Source organism: Callionymus lyra, chromosome 3, assembly GCF_982586985.1.
Source record: "Callionymus lyra chromosome 3, fCalLyr1.hap1.1, whole genome shotgun sequence".
NCBI lineage: Eukaryota > Metazoa > Chordata > Actinopteri > Syngnathiformes > Callionymidae > Callionymus > Callionymus lyra.
In genome coordinates this window covers 29,106,054-29,126,438 of record NC_141820.1, presented here as the reverse complement: position 1 = coordinate 29,126,438, position 20,385 = coordinate 29,106,054, and the positions used below count along the sequence as shown (strand labels likewise).

At 38.7% G+C, this 20,385-nt stretch overlaps 2 protein-coding genes across 2 annotated transcripts; one reads left to right on the top strand and one right to left on the bottom strand.

Annotated features, from left to right (window-relative positions):
- Nucleotides 1-1,225: 1,225 nt before the first annotated feature.
- On the bottom strand, nucleotides 1,226-10,968 carry c3h6orf136 (chromosome 3 C6orf136 homolog). Its single transcript, XM_087787424.1, has 7 exons — nucleotides 10,774-10,968; nucleotides 8,184-8,339; nucleotides 4,616-5,242; nucleotides 3,898-3,986; nucleotides 3,620-3,820; nucleotides 1,597-1,666; nucleotides 1,226-1,482 (listed from the first exon to the last, which is right to left on the bottom strand). Exons 2-7 carry the CDS (start codon nucleotides 8,274-8,276, stop codon nucleotides 1,339-1,341), a joined length of 1,224 nt encoding a protein of 407 aa, XP_087643550.1. The 5' UTR covers nucleotides 8,277-8,339; nucleotides 10,774-10,968; the 3' UTR covers nucleotides 1,226-1,338.
- Nucleotides 10,969-11,583: 615 nt separating this feature from the next.
- abcf1 (ATP binding cassette subfamily F member 1) lies at nucleotides 11,584-19,821 on the top strand. Its single transcript, XM_087787423.1, has 26 exons — nucleotides 11,584-11,753; nucleotides 12,084-12,133; nucleotides 12,214-12,291; nucleotides 12,806-12,938; nucleotides 13,018-13,049; nucleotides 13,116-13,193; nucleotides 14,192-14,239; nucleotides 14,448-14,540; nucleotides 14,811-14,912; nucleotides 14,988-15,086; nucleotides 15,165-15,287; nucleotides 15,363-15,463; nucleotides 15,756-15,841; nucleotides 15,912-16,051; nucleotides 16,428-16,576; nucleotides 17,065-17,148; nucleotides 17,207-17,331; nucleotides 17,485-17,597; nucleotides 17,705-17,882; nucleotides 18,150-18,224; nucleotides 18,317-18,387; nucleotides 18,458-18,490; nucleotides 18,866-19,034; nucleotides 19,109-19,173; nucleotides 19,336-19,408; nucleotides 19,493-19,821. Exons 1-26 carry the CDS (start codon nucleotides 11,693-11,695, stop codon nucleotides 19,657-19,659), a joined length of 2,526 nt encoding a protein of 841 aa, XP_087643549.1. The 5' UTR covers nucleotides 11,584-11,692; the 3' UTR covers nucleotides 19,660-19,821.
- Nucleotides 19,822-20,385: the final 564 nt, after the last annotated feature.

Below are 20,385 nucleotides of genomic sequence, written 5' to 3'. Positions count from 1 at the left end.
TCTCGACTTGTCTCGCACGCACGCGCAGACGCTAAATAGGGTAAAAATGTAGAAAACAATCCGTCAACCATTTACTCATGTGCAGCCATTTGTGTTGCCAAGAGTTTCCAGTGAGGGCAAGGAATGCTTTTGTGAGAGTATCTGATGTCTGCTGACGGTGAGATCCTTCAGGTGGAAACATTTTGTTTGGGGTTTGACGATAGGAAACAAACAAAAAAAATGCGAACCGGTTTGAATGGATCACAGATTTATACTAGTTCAAATCATAACTCACCTGGACATAACTCCAGCTCTCGATCCGATGCTCGTCCCCCTTGAGAACTCAGCACCTGGGCTGGACCAGCTGGACAAATAGTGCAAGAGCCTCGGACTCAAGAGAACCCGAGGTGGATTCAGGCACCTGCTGTTTGTAGGTCAGCAAGATGAGTTTGTTACCCCTTTGATTTATTTAAAGCCACTATTAAAAGGATCTTACAATGTATTCCAAAAGCAGATATGTTACCTCATATTGAAAGAACAGCCTTAAATAAATGAATTAATGTCATGTTTTTGCTGACTTCGGAAGCAGATTTAAGCAAGAATGAAAACATGGTTTCTGACTCCCCCTAGTAAATCATGTACATTTGTTTAGAATACAAGATAAAGGCTCTTGATGTGTCCGTTTCTGTGTTTATCTTCCTGGTAACTTAAAAAAGTCTCTCAGTACTTAAGAGCTTAAAGGGTAACATGTAAAGTGTGTTTAAGTGTCTGAGTATGACTTTTTTTTATAAAAAACTCTTTTCATTGAAATTATTACATTAGAAAATATTCTTAAGTCCCACCCACGGAAAACACTTTTTCTGGAGATTAAATCTTGTTTACCATAACCAAGTCCACTCTGCTGTGATTGGCCAAGCATCGAGGTTTGTCACAACATGTTATCAATCCTGGAATTCCCCACATCCAAGTGATGCATTGTATAAACAAAGCGTGATTATAGTTGGCTGGAGGTAGCGATGGTCTGATGAAGCTTCATGAAGCCGTGTCATTATTTTAAGAGTCCTCTAGGGGGCGGTCTCTGCACTATTTTCCTTTGTTTCGAACAACTGTTCTAAGGAAACATCACTTTGTGTCGGTTTCTGGTTTTATCCTTGAAAGGTCTCTCAGTACATAGTTTCAATTGAGTTAGTTGAAGACAAACTATACCAATTATTCTTCAAAGTTTTGAAGTTTTCACATTGAAAGGTGTTTTCCATAGCATCTTTTAATAGAGGAACATGAGCAGGATAATTCAACTTTCATAACTTCAACAATTGTACATCTATAGGATGAGTCTGCGTGCTTCGTTCATAGTCAGGATCAGTTTTTCGACTGCTTGACGGCGGAAGTGAGGGGTGGCAGGAGGTTGAGTGCAGATCGGTCCAAATGCATGGCGAGAGAAAATACAGCACCGGCCAGGAAGGACGGTCCTAACGGCAACGCGGGAGGCAGAGCCGGCATTACCTGCAGGCAGAGACGGTACATATTGCTGAGCAAACATTTTCTTCTACTTGCTGCTTACGTTCGCTAAATGTTCTCGTTTCCATTCCACTAGTTAAGAGAACTGACTCAACTTACCTTTTCTACTTTGTGACAATGGATGAGTCCATCTTGCCTCAGATAGAAGGTCGAAAAAGCATCATAAGAACTGAAAAATACAAAATAACAACCAGTGACTATTAATACATCATGCAGTGACATTTTAAACCATCTTTCGGGTTAATTTATTAGTCGATCTAGAAGCCTTCCAGCAATATGTTCGTGTTAAATATGTTTCTTTGTTCTAGACTTTTATTTGTTAAATAGTCGCCTATAAGTCAATACAATTTTGTCAGTGCTCTAGTATGAATGTATTTTTTAATAAAGTGCTTCACTGGGAAAACATAATAAAAGGTAGAATCTAAATCCTACACCAGTCCCTTCTAACCAAATGAATATGTAGCACTTCTGTAAGTATTAACTTTTTGATGACCATGTAATGTCCTGCATTTTATGACTGAATGTCTCCGCTATTTTGTCAAGTGCTTTATAAGAGCCAAGTAATGTTTGGCTGACATTTTGGACACCATAGGTCAGATTACTTGTTTACCAGCTTTACTCAAGAGTGAAGCTTGGTTAAGAAATCTAGTGAACCCCATCTACCCCTCCCTATTGACCTCATCATGGGACTTTCAACCATCTCATGTACCTGGCAACTTCACTGTTTGGAGGTTTGTGTACATTTCTGTCCGCCATAGGACCAGTAATATCTCGCACTGACGTCAGTGCATTTATGGTGGAGCTGGATTTATTACTCTTGGATCGTTGCACGAGGGCGAGTGAGACGTTTAATTAGGGCAATCAAAGTAATTGAACAAAAGGAAACGGTTATAAGCAGAAATGAGTCGGACCACAATAAAGGAACATATCCAAGCCATACTGTCATAAACTGTTCTCACACAAGGTTATTTACACACGGCCTTTACACCATCGTAACTAGAAGGTGTGACGTGTTTGACAAGCCTCTCGTCATAGTCCTCATTAAAGAAGACAAGTGATCCATTCATGTTGAAGTCCCCAATATATCCTCCAGTGGTACGCACGCACACAATCTATATATACATTATATACATGTATATACATGTGTTTTGTTGCAGATGCATTCAAGTCTACACTCCTACCAGTTGCCGCACCAATTTATCTCTGCATATATGAAGCTTTGGGGAACAATGTGTCAACATTGAATTTTAAATTCAGCCAGATGGTGCCGATGAAAGCCAGAGTGGAGACTTGCATACAACAGCTCACACCTACAAATGGTTTCATAGCGTTCAAACTGGATCTTCCTCCTTTCTACGGAGAGCTTGTGCTGCCATCTCCTGGTTTCACGCAGTACAAGCTCTTGTCAAACCATAGTCAACACCATCGACTCCTTAAAAAACAATCTTCAGTTTACGGTTTGATTGATAGACAAAGAATGATACCTTTGTGTCATTTTTGTGTCAAGACGTCATGAGTTCTGACCAAATTAATTTTGTTATTACTTGAGTCTTGGAAACAGACAAATAGTCCTCTCTATGGAAGCTACAATCAACAAGGTGATAAGAGTATTTAAATATTCTACTTAGAGAAACGTTTTGTTAACGTTTAAGTAAAACTAATGTAAATCAAAGAAATCTGTGATGAATAGAACAAGAAAGCCATGACACAGTTCAGTTTAGGTTATGACAAAGATAAACACTAACTTTAAATTGTGGTGAACATGGATTGGATGATGAAGTTTTAGAGAAGTAGTAGAACGGAAGAAAACTCTCATCAGCACTACTTCTCTATCACAACTGTGTGTTTTTCTTTATACTTTTATGTTTTATTTATTTGCAAAACCTAATAGATTTTTACAAGTGTGATTTTATTTGACTACATTGCTAAATAAACCTATAAATCATTGGTGATTAGTGAATTTTAAGCACATTGCAACAAGATCGCCATAACAATGATACTTATAAAATTTTTGGTCACAATAACGTGACATACATTTTAATTTCATTAAATCCCTAAATTGCAACCACACATCTTCTCAATCATTAAAAAGTGTAACTGTATAGTCATCACGCTGTTTTACCGGTACAGTTGAGATTTATCTAGTCGATAGAAGCGGAGCATCAGCGTGTGAAATGGAAGACCCCGGATCCTCCAGCGAGCCTTGATGGACCGGTCCTCCATGTGCTTAGTCAGCTTCAGCACCTCCACTTTAGCCTCAGCGAAGTAAAACGCACATACACAGTGCAACAGGGTGAGGGTGAGTTGGTAAACCAGGCGACCTCTACAATCACAGGAAAACATCGAACGTTTGGACCTTGTGAGCACAATCATGTCGGGGACTTAAATAAAGACACTTACTTTGTTTTAGTGTTTAGAAATCCATTGATGAACTCCACATCGTTGGTGTACATGCTGTAGTCGTGGCTTTTATAGAAGAATTTCGGAAGCTGGAAGGAAAAAAGTTGAAATTCACACAATCCTTATGATTGAAGTAACTGATCCAGTTCTGGCTTCAAGGAAAATGGCCGGGAGAGCTCTTACACACAAGGGATCTATTTGATTGACATCTTGAACATGTGGAGAGGAGAATGCCGGGCCAAGAGGAGGGTTACCAACAAAGCAGTGGTTTAAATAAGGCAAAACATCAGATCATGAAGTGTCCATGTCAAGTCTCCAGACGTCAAACCTACTAGAAAGCCTGAAACTTAGTTGACTTTAAGACCTGAAAGTTCATGTGGACAGACATTTTGATTGGGATTGGCTTGAATTAGCTACTTCAGTCATATACACGAGTTCTCTTATCAGGTAATGCCTTCAACATCACCAACTGGAACTTTATTTACTTTTTTAATTGGAACATGCACGAACATCATTCACAAAATGTATCCGATATTTGACTTTCATCCTAAAATTGACCGTTTTTACAAACTTTATTAACCCATTTTTAATCTACCAATAACTCACATTTGAACACAAAACCAAGGGATCTTGATCGGCTGAACTGAAGCTAATTTTTTCAAATGTAATGCACAATCTTTCAAATTTCTCATGCGTGTGTTCAGAGTACAATACTTACTTCCACCTGCAACCTTTCATACATCAAAGCGAGTTTCTCTCTGTCTTCATCGTTTCCATCCTCATATTCCTCCAACACTTGATTGCACATCATCGTAGCATGTTTTTTGTCTATTCCAGCAGCCATGACGAACCTCCCTGTGGCCTCAGGGAAGCGATCGACGACAGGACAGTGGAAGCAGTAAAAGTGAGAGCCGTTGACAAACGGTGCCGGACATCGCTCAGCTTCAAACAGACTCCTGAAACAACCATGCTCAGGTTTGGTACTTCTGGCACTGCGGATGTTGATGTCATCCATTCTGCTACCTTCCACAGTGGTCAAGGGGAAAAAGTACTCCAAGGGCCTATGTGTCCCACATGGCAGAAGCTTAGGAGGCTGACTAAACAGGGGGATCTCCAGCAGGGTGGGGGGGCCGCAGGTCTCTGCCTGTCGCACCAGCACAAACATGTCGGGTGATTCACACTCTTCTTCCTGTTCAGTGCCGCTCTGTTGCTGGCGGACATGATGGAAGGGGTGGGACAGGACCGATTGATTAGTCTGCTTGTATCGTAGGCTGTTCGGGGGTGCCAGAGCCCAAGATGCATTGCTCACAGTGCGGATAGAACTGGTCCATTGCAGGTCAAAGGCCTGAAAAAGACAAGAGATTTCTGATCAGGATATCCACGATGCAGTAGAAATATAGCACATTAAACTAAATAAGCTTCATTGATGATTCGATGATAAACTCATTTGTTAATATTTTCTCTAAGCTCATAAGGACGTCTACTTCTGATCTTAGTGAAAGGGGAAATAAAAAATACTTCAGTTAAAGAAATACTCAATAACAAAAATAATTATATATATATATATATATATATATAATCCTTATGCGGCCTCTGGGACAAGGTGACCCAGGGACCGAGGTCGTGTTTGAGGTATCCCTTGTCTTCCAGAAATAGAAAGATATATAGAACTTTTTGATCCCTCTGGAGGTCTCCTTCGGGAAATTGTTTTTCCAATTAGCACACAGCAATACAGACGATAATTCATAAAAATAAAAACAAAAACAAGAACAAAGAGAAATAAAAAGAAAGAACAAGATGACACAATCCAAGTCTAAAGATAAAGAACATAGATCAAAGACAAAGGATACAAAGATTAACATAGAATAGAATATCATGATACTTTCACTCCACTCCTGCCCCCCAAATCCCCAAATTAAACAGCATTAAACAATTTCATGAGGAATGAATGAGTCCCTGAGTCTATTAGTGTTGCATCTGGGAAGGATCATTCGTGCTCGATCTGCTTCTCTGCTCACTGATGACAGTGTTCAGAGGATGACTGTCATCATCCATGATGGACAGTAGTTTGTCCAGTGATCTCCTCTCAGCAACTGTCACCAGTGAGTCCAGCTTCATGCCAACCACAGAACCAGCCCTCCTGATCAATCTGTCCAACCTGTTGACACTCCTCTTGCACACATTCCCACCCCAACACACCACAGCATAAAACAGGACACTGGCTAGGGCTGCACGATTAATCGTTAAAAAAAATTGCGATCTCGATTCCTACTTATAGACGATCTAATTTCCAAGTGACGGCGATTATGATCCGTGACGTCATCTGCATAGAAACAAGCGCTCCCTCACAAGCACCCACCCTCAAGATGTGATCGTCGCGGAGAAAAGGAGAGCAGTTGAGAGTCTGAACAGTTGTGTAAGGAGTTGAGACTGAGAGAAAGGAAGAAAATGAACCCAGCTGACCATCAGGATGATAAACTCACTGTAATGCGCCTTCAAAAAAAAGGTGCTTATTCCGCTGTGTGGAAGTTTTTTGGATTCAAAGCAACACAAACCAAAACGACGCAACTTGCAAACAGGGTTATGCTTCAGTAGCAGCACCGGATCATCTACCCCTCTCATCACCTTCACACGTGTTACACATAAATATTGTTCAAAAATGATTATTGTTAAAATTATGCAGAGGTTGTGTAGACAAGAAAAAAACAAAAACAAAAGTTTGTTCAATAAATATTTACATTGGTAAATAAAATTATGAGAGAATCATCATCTCAATTCTTCAATTCTGCAAAAAAAAAATCGTGATTCTCATTTTGTTCTGAATCGTGCAGTCCTAACACTGGCCACCACAGACTGGTAGAACATGCAGAGGAGTCCTGCAGATGTTAAATGATCGGAGCCTCCTCAGAAAGTACAGTCTACTCTGAACTTCCTTTTGCACATGGTCTGTGTTGCAGGACCAGTTTACTGTCCAGACACACATCGAGGTACTTATAGTAGTCAACTATCTCCACCTCGTTGCCTCTGATGGACGTGGCTTTTTCCTGGACCTCCCGAAGTCCAAGACCTGGTCCTTGGTCTTTGAGGTGTTCAGCTGCAAGTGGTTCCTCTCACTCCAGTCCACAAAGTCACGTATCAGACTCCTGTACTCGTCTTCGCTGTTGTCCCCGATGCATCAACAATGGCAGTGTCGTCAGCATACTTCTGGACGAGACTCAGCTCTGAGTTGTAGCAGAAGTCTGAAGTGTAGCACACCAAAGTGTCGGACGTGATGTCCTTCAGCCTGACATACTGCGGTCGATCAGTGAGATAGTCCGAGAGCCAGGAGACCAGGGTCCACATGCATCTTAGTCAGTTTGTCCTGGAGCAGAGTGGGCTGGGTGGTGTTAAAGGCACTAGAAAATTCCTGGAACAGGATCCTCACTGAGCCGCTTCCTTTATCCAGGTTGGAGTAGGTCCCATGCAGGAGGTGAAGGAAGGAATTTCTACACCAACGGAGGGCCGGTAGGCAAACTGCAGGGGGTCTTGCACTTGCTGGACTTTTGGCCTGAGGTGTTTGAGGACCAGCCGCTCCAGTGTCTTCATCAGCTGTGAAGTCTGTGCCACCGGTCTGTAATCGTTCAGCTCGCCCGTCGGGTAGATAGATAGAAATACGTGTGCAGTGGTGGAGGTCGTTCACCTTGACCCAGAGACGACACAAGGGATATCTAAAACAAATTTGTTTTCTGGCCTTTGGGTCACGTTGACCCTAGGATAACACACTGGTTAGTAAGAAAATATTTAAGGCTTTTTTTTAATACTCTGAACAATTTTGTTAAATAAATAAAAAAATTCTGTAAATGGATACACGTTGGTTATTAATTACTAAGTCTTTCTTGTGTATTTGTCATTGCATTTAACCAACTAAAGGTCTGTTAGTTAATCACTGGAATTATCAGTATAACACTTGCTTATGCAGCTCTAAGTAAATTATAATTTTAGACTTATTTGTGTTGTTGTGGTCAGCATGCTTCAAAAAATGGACATCATTTACAATACAAAGGACAATAACAAAGTTAAAATGGATTGAAATGGCATTTAAGTTTCAATAAAATTCAACATGACTTTTGGGGAAATACATTTAGTTCACATCTGATAATTGTTGTTACCTAATAGACCAAGTTTGTAATAGATGAGGGTTGAACGGTAAATTTTAACTGACATAAATATTTGGGAAATCACCCAACAAACAAATATCCTTTAAATAACTACAAAATAACAAATGGTATAAAAGTTGTGCACGATACCTGACCAAGACTGTATGCTGCGATGTGCTGCCTTCTGCCATGGCTTCGAATCCAACCAACCCAAAAGGCCACGCTTCCCCTGCTAAAAGCCATTTAGGACAGGGGCAGGGGTCACCCAATCACCAATTGACCATCACCCTGTGTCTCTTCTGAGACCTATGTGAAGACAGAAAGAAGTCAAGTATCAACAATAACGTCCCTGATTTTCTGGGACACCTGTGTTTTTCTTGGTGTTATCTTGATCTTTTTAGTATATATATATTTTTTTATTGTTTAAGCGCTTTGTGATCCTGGTATAGAAAAGTGCTCTATAAATATAAATTACTTGCTGCTGTATGCAACCATTTTAACTGTCGATTTGGATTCTTAGTTTACCTTATTATCTCATCAAGCTTCAACAGTTGTTACTGTAGCAACCAAACATGATCTTTCGAGGTCATAAATCAATGTTACTTTCATCCATCCAAATTACTTTGTTTCAAAGGCCTTGGCGTTTGAAGTGGAGTCATTAGTTCAAGTTCAAGTTATTTTATTTGTTAAATATACATGTATGAAGACATACAGTATAAATGAAATTGTGGTCCTCTCAGACCCACAATGCAAAACATGAAGTAAACAATGAAAGGACATTAAAAATCAAATAAATAAAATAATCAACAAAATGAAACAAAATAAGTAATCAACAAAACTTAAATAATCAACTAATAAACCGAATATAAACAAAAAAAGAACATTTTTAGGCACATTATTAGAAGGAAATAACAACATGTGGGATATGGGTTACTGGTAAAAGGTACTGCTTTCACATACTCTCCAAAGTTCAAATATCCCTCACTAACTCCTGACTGAAATACTTCATAGGCATTTAAAACTCTCTTTGCCCACCTACTGACCATAACGTGGCTAGAGGAGTTCGACCAAGAGAAAGGCAAAAGAAAAGCACGGCAGTGTGCTCGATAATGAACACTGCTTAGTTAAGTGATAGGAGAAGAAGAAAAAAAGGTTTATGGATAAAATGTGCTAACAAACATAAAATCTAAATGAAGAGCAGAGAGGGGTGATTGATCATTTTAGTATATTGTATTAAGTTATGTCTTGGACATAGTGCTAATGGGAAAAGCTCTAAATAGTATCCCTCACTCCAGAATTTGTCACAACAATTCAAAAGTATTTATAAAACAAAAGGGTTGGAGAGGATATGAAGATCTAAGTGCATACCACTGGCTTATTCTTGGACAGTTTAAGTCAGGGGTCTCAAACTCGACTAGCACGGGGCAACCAGAGGTCAATTCTTGTGGAGACTGAGCTGCCGATCAGTTAGTTGTCTTTGAGCAGTATTTTGTGAATGTCTTTGACAAATGAGATTTATAAAGTGTCGTCTACCTCTGAATTGATTTAGTAAGGTTTCACCGTAAACTTGGGCCATTTTTGGCATCTTCATTGACAACACATTTTTACCTTCATTGCTACACAAATCATAGACACGACGTTTAGATATGCCAGAATCAACTTCATGCTTTAACTAAATCATTTTAAATCATTTTACTTTTGTTTACAATGTTAGATCAGGAAATAGCTGGCAAAACTTAGAGGCCACAACATCAGCTATGTTGGTTTAAGAAACGATTGAAAATATTTCACATTACATCTCCTCATCCGTCATTTCAGTCCAAGAACAAATTCCTAAACCACTGTTGAATTGACTTCATGCAGCGTCCTGGTTGGTAAATGTATTTACCGATCATTGGGTTGACCACTTTAAAAGATCGATTTATATTTGTACATTTTGTTAAAGTTATTTCTATTGCATTTTGGTTGTTTTGGAATTATAATTAAAGGATTTGTCACATTGGATGTGTCTGAAAGTCCTCCCACACATGTCTAGAACACACAAAACCTCAGTAACTCGAATGAGAATTATCATTAACATTTATCCTTATCAAACAGAAAGAAACAAAGACACACGAATGCAATAAACAAAGATAAACACAGCCTTTTAAACATTGTTACATTTTATAAATGAGAACAACCTCCCCATCCACTTGTGTTTGAAGGCTGTCAGCAGCACATGACTCTCTGACCACAAGTCTAGAATCACAGATAACATTGACTGTCCAGTTTTAAAACACAGAGAAATAAACTTATCTGGCTAACATGTCGTGTTTATGACCTTTCCCACTCGTATACGGTCAGTGTAGCCGGTCAACATGGTGGGAACGTAATGGCTTGCGTAACGTGCAGCGGTAAACAAACTGTAATTCGTTTACATGTTCGCGACTAGTCATGAATTAGAGAACATGTGTTTGCAATAAACACACAACATGCGTCTCTGTGTTATTGATAAGTTTGGCGTCATTGGTCCAGACGGAAATGGAAGGTAAATATAAAACTTGTAAAACAAACAGATACCCACAAACATGCCAAATACAACCATAGCATTATTTCACACAAAAAAAAGCTAAATGTTCGTCTCGTGCAATTGATTGAACAATTCTTTAAATATTGTTAGCCTATAGCAACATGCTAGGCTAATGTAGGTTAGCAATAGATGAGCTAACCACCGGCTTGGTAACGGTCCTGTCAACCTTACCTTTTTATGACAAAGAATGTCTCCGTATCCGTTAGGAATTAGTAATTGTTGGTCGGATTTAGAGTCGTGGTCAACTGTCAACGATGTTTAAGTCAATAAACTACAGTAAATGTCATCCCAGGCTGTGTGTGTCCTTGCAAGGCTTGAGTACGAGCACACACGCCTGAGGAGGAAGCGTGTGTCGCTCAAGGACTGTGTGTGTGTGACACACGCTTGAAACTTCCAGAAGTCGATCGAGGTTGAACTTGAAAATATCTCCTCCCTCTTTCAATTAAATTAAGGAAGCCAACAATGTTTAGTTTGGCATTTAAACATCTTTGGTAAAAAAAAAACACCGAACTGATCCTCAGATTTGGACTCATAATTATATCATTTTATTGTTTTTTATTTTTTTATTTTAGTATTGGTATTACACTATTTTGAGTGAGTATGGTATTTTCATAATGCGTTATAATGAAATTAACTTTTAAGTGAGGAAGGCGCTTTTTCAAAAATTGCAATTCATTTCTTTGCTTAAATGTTGTGTACAAAAATAAACTCCTTATATATATATATTACCTCCAGAAAGTTAATAATTGGACGATCCACGTATTTTATTCTCCTATTTTCTTTGGAAAACCAACCAAAACACACAGATTCAAAAAATTACTGGTAAAATATTAAACCTCATTCTTATCCGTACAACAAATACATAAAATAGACTTTGCTCATTCATTTTAATCTTATAATAATTGATAAGGGTTCTCTCAGATGGTATCATCCACACCAGTAGGTGGTAATGTGGCGCCAACAAACAAGCCGCGAAGAAGAGTCTACGCCAGTGGCTCACCCGGCATTGGTATTCAGGGCCTTTTTGACACGTGTTTTAATAATACGACACTTATAGATTTATTGTCGTTTATATCATTTTGCCAAGAAAATGCCCAAAAAAGCCAAAGAGGAAGCGGAGTGGGTGGGCGACGAGGTCCCCACGCCAGCAGGTAATACAGCGTTCATAAGCAACTTGTTAGCCTAGCACAGTCGGCTCTTTTGACTCTGTTTATAGTTCATTTAATTTAAAATATTTGTTTCTGCTAACGCGACTTTTCTAAATGGGACAGCATGTCTCCTCACAGAGAAGTTTATAGTCTTAAAACCTTCGAGTCGATTGCCTTTTTCGCTTTCTTTTATCTGATCTGGGCTTGACACAGCAAGTCAGCATCCATGTCGCATGATCCTGTTGTAAAACAAGAAAATATAGAGCAAGGTCAAAACGTATTGTTTATAGGTTTGCATGGTTTTAGTTTTAATTAATTTCTTCATTCTCTTAGTGGAGAAAACTGTCAAAAAAGGCAAGAAAGACAAAAAGGGGAAAAAAAGTGTGAGTACAGTTTCACATTCAACTGTCACTTTTTTTTTCCTAAAACGTATTTACTTACTTTGTTCAATATTCACATCTAGTTCTTCGAAGATCTTGCCTCAGAGGTAAATCCTGAAAAGGTGGATGAACCCACTGCGAAAGTTACGCAAGGAAAGCAGGTAAGGATGAGGAAAGATGAGTGTGTATAAATTATTTTCAAGTCTACTGACACGTTGACACTTTTCAATCACTATTGCTCAACCGCTTCTTCTATGTTGGTTTGTTTTCTGTTTTGAGTTCAAATATTGTTCATTCCTCTCTGCGAGCAAGTCTGTAATCAAGCTTTAGATCAACAATCTCTTCCTAACCTGATATCTGCTTTGCTAATAATATTGTTCTAATCCGCTACCTTTTTTTTGTTTAATTTTAGTTTTTGATTGGGTTTGGGATGAAGAAACTTGAGGTCAGATGTCATGTTGGCAATTAAAAGTAAATATACCATCCTAAAGTCAACTGCAACTGTTAAGGTAGATCTGATCAATAAATAAATACACTTTCCTTTTTTAGCATCCAATGGCACGGATTTCAAACAGCAGAAAAGGGCAAAAAAAATGTCGGCAACAGAATACCACTGTTTTTTCTGTGAATTATAATAATATGTGACATTTAACCTTTAACATCTGTGGATTTCAGCCTCATAAAAAGAAAAAGGACAGGCGTAAAGGAAAGGCGGCAGATTCAGATGAAGATGAAGATGTCATGGAGAAGTTGAAAAAACTCTCAGTTCAAGCAAGCGATGAAGAAGACGAGGATGAGGATGAGCCTGGTATGATGCTCATAGTATTACTCTGTCATTACAGGTGTTTATAACGTCTGAATTGTGTACATCTTCCCTTTTGTAAAAGTTGTTCCCAACAAAGGAGGCAAACAAACGAAGGTTGGTCACATCTGCTCTTCTCCCTACTGACATGCAAACAACTTAAGCATCTTTCCTCTTTTTAAGGGTGGAAACATCTTTTCTGCTCTATGTCAAAGTGATGGAGATGAAGACATTAAAGAAGAAGTAAAACCAGCAAAAAAGGTACGTTTTACTGATTCAGCTGGATGCAGTTATGAAGAGGTTTATCTTTTTTGTTTTGCAATAATTACATGTTTGGTTAAATTGTAGCTACCAATGACTAAAATTTAACATGTTATGAAAACAGAATTTAGTGACTTGATTCTAAATACATTCAACATGTATAGACTTTTGGGAGGCTTGCATTTTCTACAGTGTGTTGTCTAGTGGTTTGGATGGTGGTGGAGCCATTGTGCTAGTATGACAAAGAATTGACAGTTGCTTAAGCATTGTCCTTGTAGTGGAAAAACCCCAGCAGCCTCAGTGGTTCTCTCACTGATGTACGCTGGCTGTTGCCACTGGGCCATCATGCATGTCACTGATCTGAATATCATGAATTTGTCTGGAGAACGGGCAATAGTTATACATTCGACCCCATCACATTTACTTTGAGCATTAATAGTTACTGTAAAAGTGAAATGGAAAACAAATATTCTACATTCAATATTAAAAACTAACGTATAAATCTGACTTTTTCTGATCCTGATTTTTATTTTTTTTGGTGGTCTGACATTCTACCCAAAATCATTTTAGACACTTGTCAGTGATTTTATTTCAAATCTTTAAATGTATAAAATGGTTGTAAATCAAAAATGTTATGCTTAAATATTTTTAAATAATGTCATTTTGTCATGGTTATTTGCTTATTTTTTGTGGATATGAGCCAAATATTGTATAAACATGAGACTATCTAATGTGTTTTAATTCAGGCTACAACATAGTAACGTATAGAAATATATTACAATTTAAAGAAACAATTTCCTGAGGGATCAATAAATTTCTATCTATATTTATAAACAATATTCCATTGTTAGTGCAACTGCAGTGTTCCTGTCGTCTATTAACAAAAGTAAAATTAAATATTAAAACTTATTAATATGGGCATTTGATGTTGCTAAGAAATGAAAGGCTATGTGTTTGTTGTGAAATGTTTCATAATCAGTTTTTTTTATTTGTTGCAGGTGGAGAAGGACAGTAAAAAAAATAAACCGAAGCCTGAACCAGCGAAGGTTTGGAAATGCTTTTGATGATGATGATGTACTTTTATTCTTCCCTCATTTGGACATTTTAATTTGTCACAGCAGTTCACCAAACATAAAACATACATACAAATATTTAAAATAATAATAATTATACATATTTTATAATAATACAAATATTTATATATTAATTAATAACAATTACAATTCAAATTTACTAAGCTGGTCAATTACTCAGGTGGTACCTCATGAGAAGAGCGAGATGGAGAAGGATGATGCCACTGAAAAGGCGTCAAAGAAAACCAAGAAAACGGAGACCAAACCTGCCAAGGTTAGTCAGTTTATGTAAAAAAGAATGGCCTTGAAATTGTTTGTTTTAGCATGTATTCAAATAGTTTCAGGATGCAATTTAGTCCAACCCACTCGGAGTGCCAGTATGTAGTATGTGTAGAATTTTACATCAGGTCTCTCTAGTTCCTTCAACTACCTCTGGTGCTGGATGGCCACATCCTTAACAGGGCCAACGACAAGATTGTGTTCATGCTTCTTGAGTTCCTCTGCTTAACCTGGTGACAATTATTTGATTGAACTCTTCACACAGAAAGTTAAAATCGCTGAGGTGACTCACAGCAGAGACGAGGAGGAAGAGGAGGAGGAGGAGGATGAAGAAGATGGGGATAGTGATGGAGAAGAGATGATGATGGTCGGTACATTTGTCTTCACTTTGCTAATGTAAAATGTGATCTTGGTCGGTAAACAGAAATGTTGTTCTTTTCAGAGTGCTGAAGATGCCATTGACTTCACAGAGGCCAAGCCAACAGAGGATGACCCCTTTGCAAACCTCAGCAAGAAGGAGAAGAAGAAAAAGAAGAAACTGGTAGTTGCATTTAAAAGCCTAATTGCCTTTTTCCCCCTTCAAATGTGTCTCTGAAGGTTGTGATTTGTCTCTCATAAGATGGAGTATGAGCGTCAGGTCGCCAGTATTCGAGCTCAGAACGCATTGGAGGGAGATTTCTCCATTTCCCAGGCAGAGATGTCGTCCAGACAAGCCATGCTGGAAAATGCCTCTGATATAAAGGTTCAGTCTTGTTTTGAATTAATCTGAAAAATCATAAATATCACTTTGATGATCTGAATGTCTGACTCTCTACAGCTTGAGAGATTCAGCATATCTGCTCATGGCAAAGAGCTTTTTGTCAATGCTGACCTGCTGGTGGTAGCAGGAAGAAGATATGGTTTAGTTGGACCAAATGGGTAAGTATTACAGTTCACTGACACTAGTACAAAACATTAGTTAAGGATAAGTTGTTAGTTCTGTCTTTCACATTGACATGATCGGAGGATAAAATGTCCATTACTGTTCATAACTGTTTAGAAAAAGCTCAAATACAATAGGATTGTTTTGGTGTAAAAGGGTTTTATACCAGAGCTTAGAGATGCCTGATCTAATCAATGTGGACAGCAGTGACTTACTTTGGCATCTCATGTTTACACATACCTAATGGATATCATTAAATCATTCTTGTATTTCTATAATAATTTTCAGAAAAGGCAAGACCACGCTGCTGAAACACATTGCTAACAGAGCACTCAGTATTCCCCCGAACATCGATGTGCTGCTCTGTGAACAGGGTAAGTAACCATTTTATTTATTCTAGCAGTGTTTCTCTTTCACTAACTGTGTGTGTTTGTGTGAGATCAGAGGTTGTGGCCGACGATACTCCAGCTGTACAGGCAGTTCTAAAGGCCGACACTCGCCGTCTGAAGCTGATGGAGGAGGAGAGGCAGCTCCAGGCTCGTCTAGAGAAGGGAGAAGACAATGTTGCTGACAGGCTGGATAAGGTCAGTGCAAGTTGTTTAGACAACTTGTATGTATGTGTATGTTTATATATTTATAATGTATACAATTATTGTGTAATATCCACATATTTCAACAGTAACTTATTTTGCTCAAATTCATAAGCTAGATGTAGAGCAATATTTTTTATTGGCACATGTTATTGACAAGTAATAAATTAATTAAACCGCTATGACTTTTAATGTTTATTTTGTTTTACTAACAAGTGTTTTTTGGCGGGTAGTTTACTCAAGCCACCATATTTTAAATTAATGTTAATTAATGTGTTGTATGTGCAGGTCTACTTATTAATATAAATACATTATGATTGAGATGATCACATATTGTTTTTGTCTCCCTTGGCTAAACTCTCTCTGTCAGGTCTATGAAGAGCTGAGGGCGATTGGAGCTGCTGCTGCTGAGGCAAAAGCCCGAAGAATTTTGGCTGGTCTGTCGTTCACTCCTGAGATGCAGAACCGACCCACCAAGAGGTTCTCTGGAGGATGGAGAATGAGAGTCTCCTTGGCCCGGTAAATGATTGCATCAATATTGCATTGTGACCAAAGTCTGCCTTTAAAATCTGTAGTAAAAGGGCAGTAATTTGATCTTTTCCGTTGGATAACACAAGTGACTGTCAGATACAATTAAAGAGATTAAAGGCAAAGTAAAAAAAAAAAAGAACTAAAGGAAACTACTGATCAACGGAAGAATAAAGATTTCAAAGGAAGCCAAAATAGAGTGTAGAAATCCTTGAAATGTGCTATAAGTACTTGCATAAAAATTTCCGATATTGGCTCAAGATAAATCCTAACTGAACAAATATAACAATTGAATGGGTTAAGAACTAAAAATTCTAATAATCCATGTGCTGTACTAGTGATGGCCAAGTAAAGGATGATGAAAATGTAGGTTATGAAAGTGGTTAGTTGGACTCAAAATGTAATTTAAAATGAATACACAGACAAATTCAGTCACGGTGATCCACCAAAAGTCTATAAAGAGATGTTTTGTTCCACAGCGCTCTGTTCATGGAGCCAACTCTGTTGATGTTGGATGAGCCCACCAACCATCTTGACCTGAATGCTGTCATCTGGCTCAACAAGTAAGTTACCATTTCTATATAATGGCTGCACCATTCTCATCATTGTGTCGTCCACCAGCTACCTGCAAGGCTGGAAGAAGACCCTCTTGATTGTTTCTCACGACCAAAGTTTTCTGGACGACGTTTGTACTGACATCATCCACCTCGACAACCAGAAACTCTACTACTACAGAGGAAACTATTGTGAGCGAACACCCACTGAATGACTGAACTCAGAAGTCACACATCTAAACTTGACATAGAGTTGATCTTATTCTACTCTGTCTCCCCCTCAGAATACAACAAGATTAATTTTATTAACTTTATCTTTAAGTTGTCTGTTTTCTCCGCTCACAGTGACTTTTAAGAAGATGTACGTGCAGAAGCAGAAGGATCTGCAGAAACAGTACGACAAGCAGGAAAAGAAGCTGAAGGACCTGAAGGGTGGAGGCAAGTCCACCAAACAGGCTGTGAGTGTCTCCAAGTGGTGTCATGCTCATGTCACCATACATGCCACGTCCAAGGCATCAAGTCACATGAGTGATTTCTCACACTTTCTCGTCTGTGCTCACCTCAGGAGAAGCTCACAAAAGACGCTCTGACACGGAAGCAGCAAAAGGGAAAGAAAAAACCAGGAGGTCAGGAGGAGGAGAGCAACGAGCAAACAGAGCTGCTGAAGAGGCCTAAAGAGTACACGGTCAAGTTCACCTTCCCCAACCCCCCACCGCTGTCCCCCCCCATCCTGGGTCTGCACAGTAAGTTTGCTGTGCAGCTTGAAAGGGTTCAATCAAATATTTTAGCATAACAACATTAGGCCTGGTGACATCTTGACAAACAAAACCAAACTAATATAATAAAGTTCTAATATTTATTGACAGATTTTAGAGAAGTAACAACAAAACAAACCAGTATTGATCGATGCACGTTAGATTCCAGAGTTTAGTTGATATAATTGATGTGTAATTGTTTTACCTCTGCTTGTTGTAATTTGAAAAACATTTTAATTCACAACCATTTTTCAGCTGTGGATTTTGGCTACAATAAAGACAAAGTCATCTTCAAGAATGTGGACTTTGGAATTGATATGGAGTCCAGAAGTAAGTGTCAAGCTACAGACTTCCTTCAGTTGTCGGGATTAATCTTCTGATGTTTACCTGACAAATACTCATGTTTTAATTGCTCTCTACAGTTTGTATAGTTGGACCTAATGGTGTTGGCAAGAGTACTCTTCTGCTGCTGCTCACGGGAAAAATCCATCCTGTATGTATTCGTGTAGGAGTTCCTTCCTGCTGATGTTGTTTTGAATGTTGTTCTTTTTTTTCCTCTCCAGACCAAGGGAGAGATGAGGAAAAACCATCGTTTGGTAAGGCCAAAGATGTTTTTATATTATCGCCATCAAATGAGGCAAAAAGTTATAATTAATTGCATATTTAAAGCACTAAAATGTACTTGTAAATGTGCAGTGTGGAAAGGTATAGGGCCATTACAAACTGGTTTACCTTGATTCTTTAGTTTTATTTTCTTAACAGTTTTTTTATATAAAGGTCCACATACCAATCATTTTAACGTTCAATTTATGCTGTGAATCATGTTTTAGGTCAACAGAACAGATTTAAAACACCACACGTCAAAATAGTTGCTGTTTTTATTTTAGAGCAATATTTAAGCAGAACAAGGATCTCCTGCTGCAGCATTGACGGGGTCCCCTGAAGGAAAATGACCTGTTGTACTCCTGCAGAAAGTCGGCTTCTTCAACCAGCAGTACGCGGACCAGTTGAACATGGAGGAGACGGCCACGGAGTACCTGATGAGGAACTTCAACCTGCCCTACCAGGATGGCAGGAAGTGTCTGGGAAGGTTCGGTCTTGAGAGCCATGCACACACCATCCAAATCAGCAAGCTGTCCGGTAAAGACGCCGACCAAGAATCAAGTGGACCAGTCCTATGAGACGTCTCTAATACGAGGTGTGTCTTTCAACAGGCGGTCAGAAGGCCAGAGTGGTGTTTGCTGAACTTTCCTGTCGTCAGCCTGATGTGCTGATTCTGGTAGGTGCTTTTTGAGCCTTGCAAACATGTTCAATCATTGGCTTGGATTAATCATGATAACTTGAAATTGCACATTGATGACATGAACAAACAGGTCATGGAGACAAATCCAATGGATGCAAGATTTATCCTGCAACTGATGTTTTCTGTCTGTCTTTGTAGGACGAACCCACCAACAATCTTGACATCGAGTCCATTGACGCTTTATCAGAGGCTATCAACGAATATAAAGGAGGTAAGAATCTGTATTTGACTACCGTTTCCAAGGGTTTATTCAGCTTGATTAAATGTCCGTGGCTTCTTCTGTTTTCTTGCTCAGCTGTGATCATCGTGAGTCACGACGCCCGGCTCATCACAGAGACGCAGTGCCAGCTGTGGGTGGTGGAGGATTACGCCATCAACAACATCGACGGAGACTTCGACGACTACAAGAAGGAGGTGCTGGAGTCGCTAGGAGAAACTATGGTCAACAAGGTCAACCCATGATTGCTGCTGAACTGATGCAAGACCCCCCCGCCCCCCCGAACAGCGCTTTCTTCTCGGCTCACATGTTTGACTTTTTTTAAAATCAAAGCCTTGCTAATGTCAAGTGAAGAGATTTAATCATGTAGCATCAACAAATTAACAATAAATAATGTACCATAAAGATATTTTGTGACTTGTGATTTTTGTAGCAAGTATTATCATTCATTTTTTTGTAGCTTTATTTTATGACATTGGAAATAAAAACAGCCTCATGAAACAACATTTTATATGTTTAAGACTAAGATTGCTGCTCATGTACAACTTAACCAATATTATCCTTCCCTTCAAATAACACTTAGAGGGCAAGATAAAGGTGAAAACACTTTTAAGACCAAGATGAAGACAATTAAACACATAGCATCTTCTTTCCACAGCTAAACTCCACACAGTGGCGCACACACTACGCTAGTATATGGTTCCCCGTAAACTAGGTTGAACACGCATTTATAGTTCTGTAAATTTAAAACATTTTTAATTCTCAATCATATTTAAGCCTGTGTTGTAGAAAAATTAATCATTTTATCAATATTTTAGAACCCTCCTCCAATAGCTAAAAATAGACGTAATCACTAGTCAAAGTACATTGTACATGAGGTACTTTTTTAGGTCTTTTCATAGCATAAATATACATTTACTTTTGAGAAATTAAGAAAATGCAGTTTAATTAATTTAGCAAGTATATGAACA

What these genes read in the sequence shown, in the direction of transcription:
- c3h6orf136 (XM_087787424.1), bottom strand. Translation starts at nt 8,276, where the DNA reads ATGGCTTTTAGCAGGGGAAGCGTGGCCTTTTGGGTTGGTTGGATTCGA. An exon ending in GATAAATCTCAACTGTACCG is followed by an intron (nt 1,667 to 3,619) that starts GTAAAACAGCGT and finishes TGTATTTTTCAG; the next exon opens with TTCTTATGATGCTTTTTCGA. An exon ending in ATTGTCACAAAGTAGAAAAG is followed by an intron (nt 1,483 to 1,596) that starts GTAAGTTGAGTC and finishes CTCTGCCTGCAG; the next exon opens with GTAATGCCGGCTCTGCCTCC.
- abcf1 (XM_087787423.1), top strand. Translation starts at nt 11,693, where the DNA reads ATGCCCAAAAAAGCCAAAGAGGAAGCGGAGTGGGTGGGCGACGAGGTC. An exon ending in CGAAGCCTGAACCAGCGAAG is followed by an intron (nt 14,240 to 14,447) that starts GTTTGGAAATGC and finishes TCAATTACTCAG; the next exon opens with GTGGTACCTCATGAGAAGAG. An exon ending in TGAGGAAAAACCATCGTTTG is followed by an intron (nt 18,491 to 18,865) that starts GTAAGGCCAAAG and finishes GTACTCCTGCAG; the next exon opens with AAAGTCGGCTTCTTCAACCA.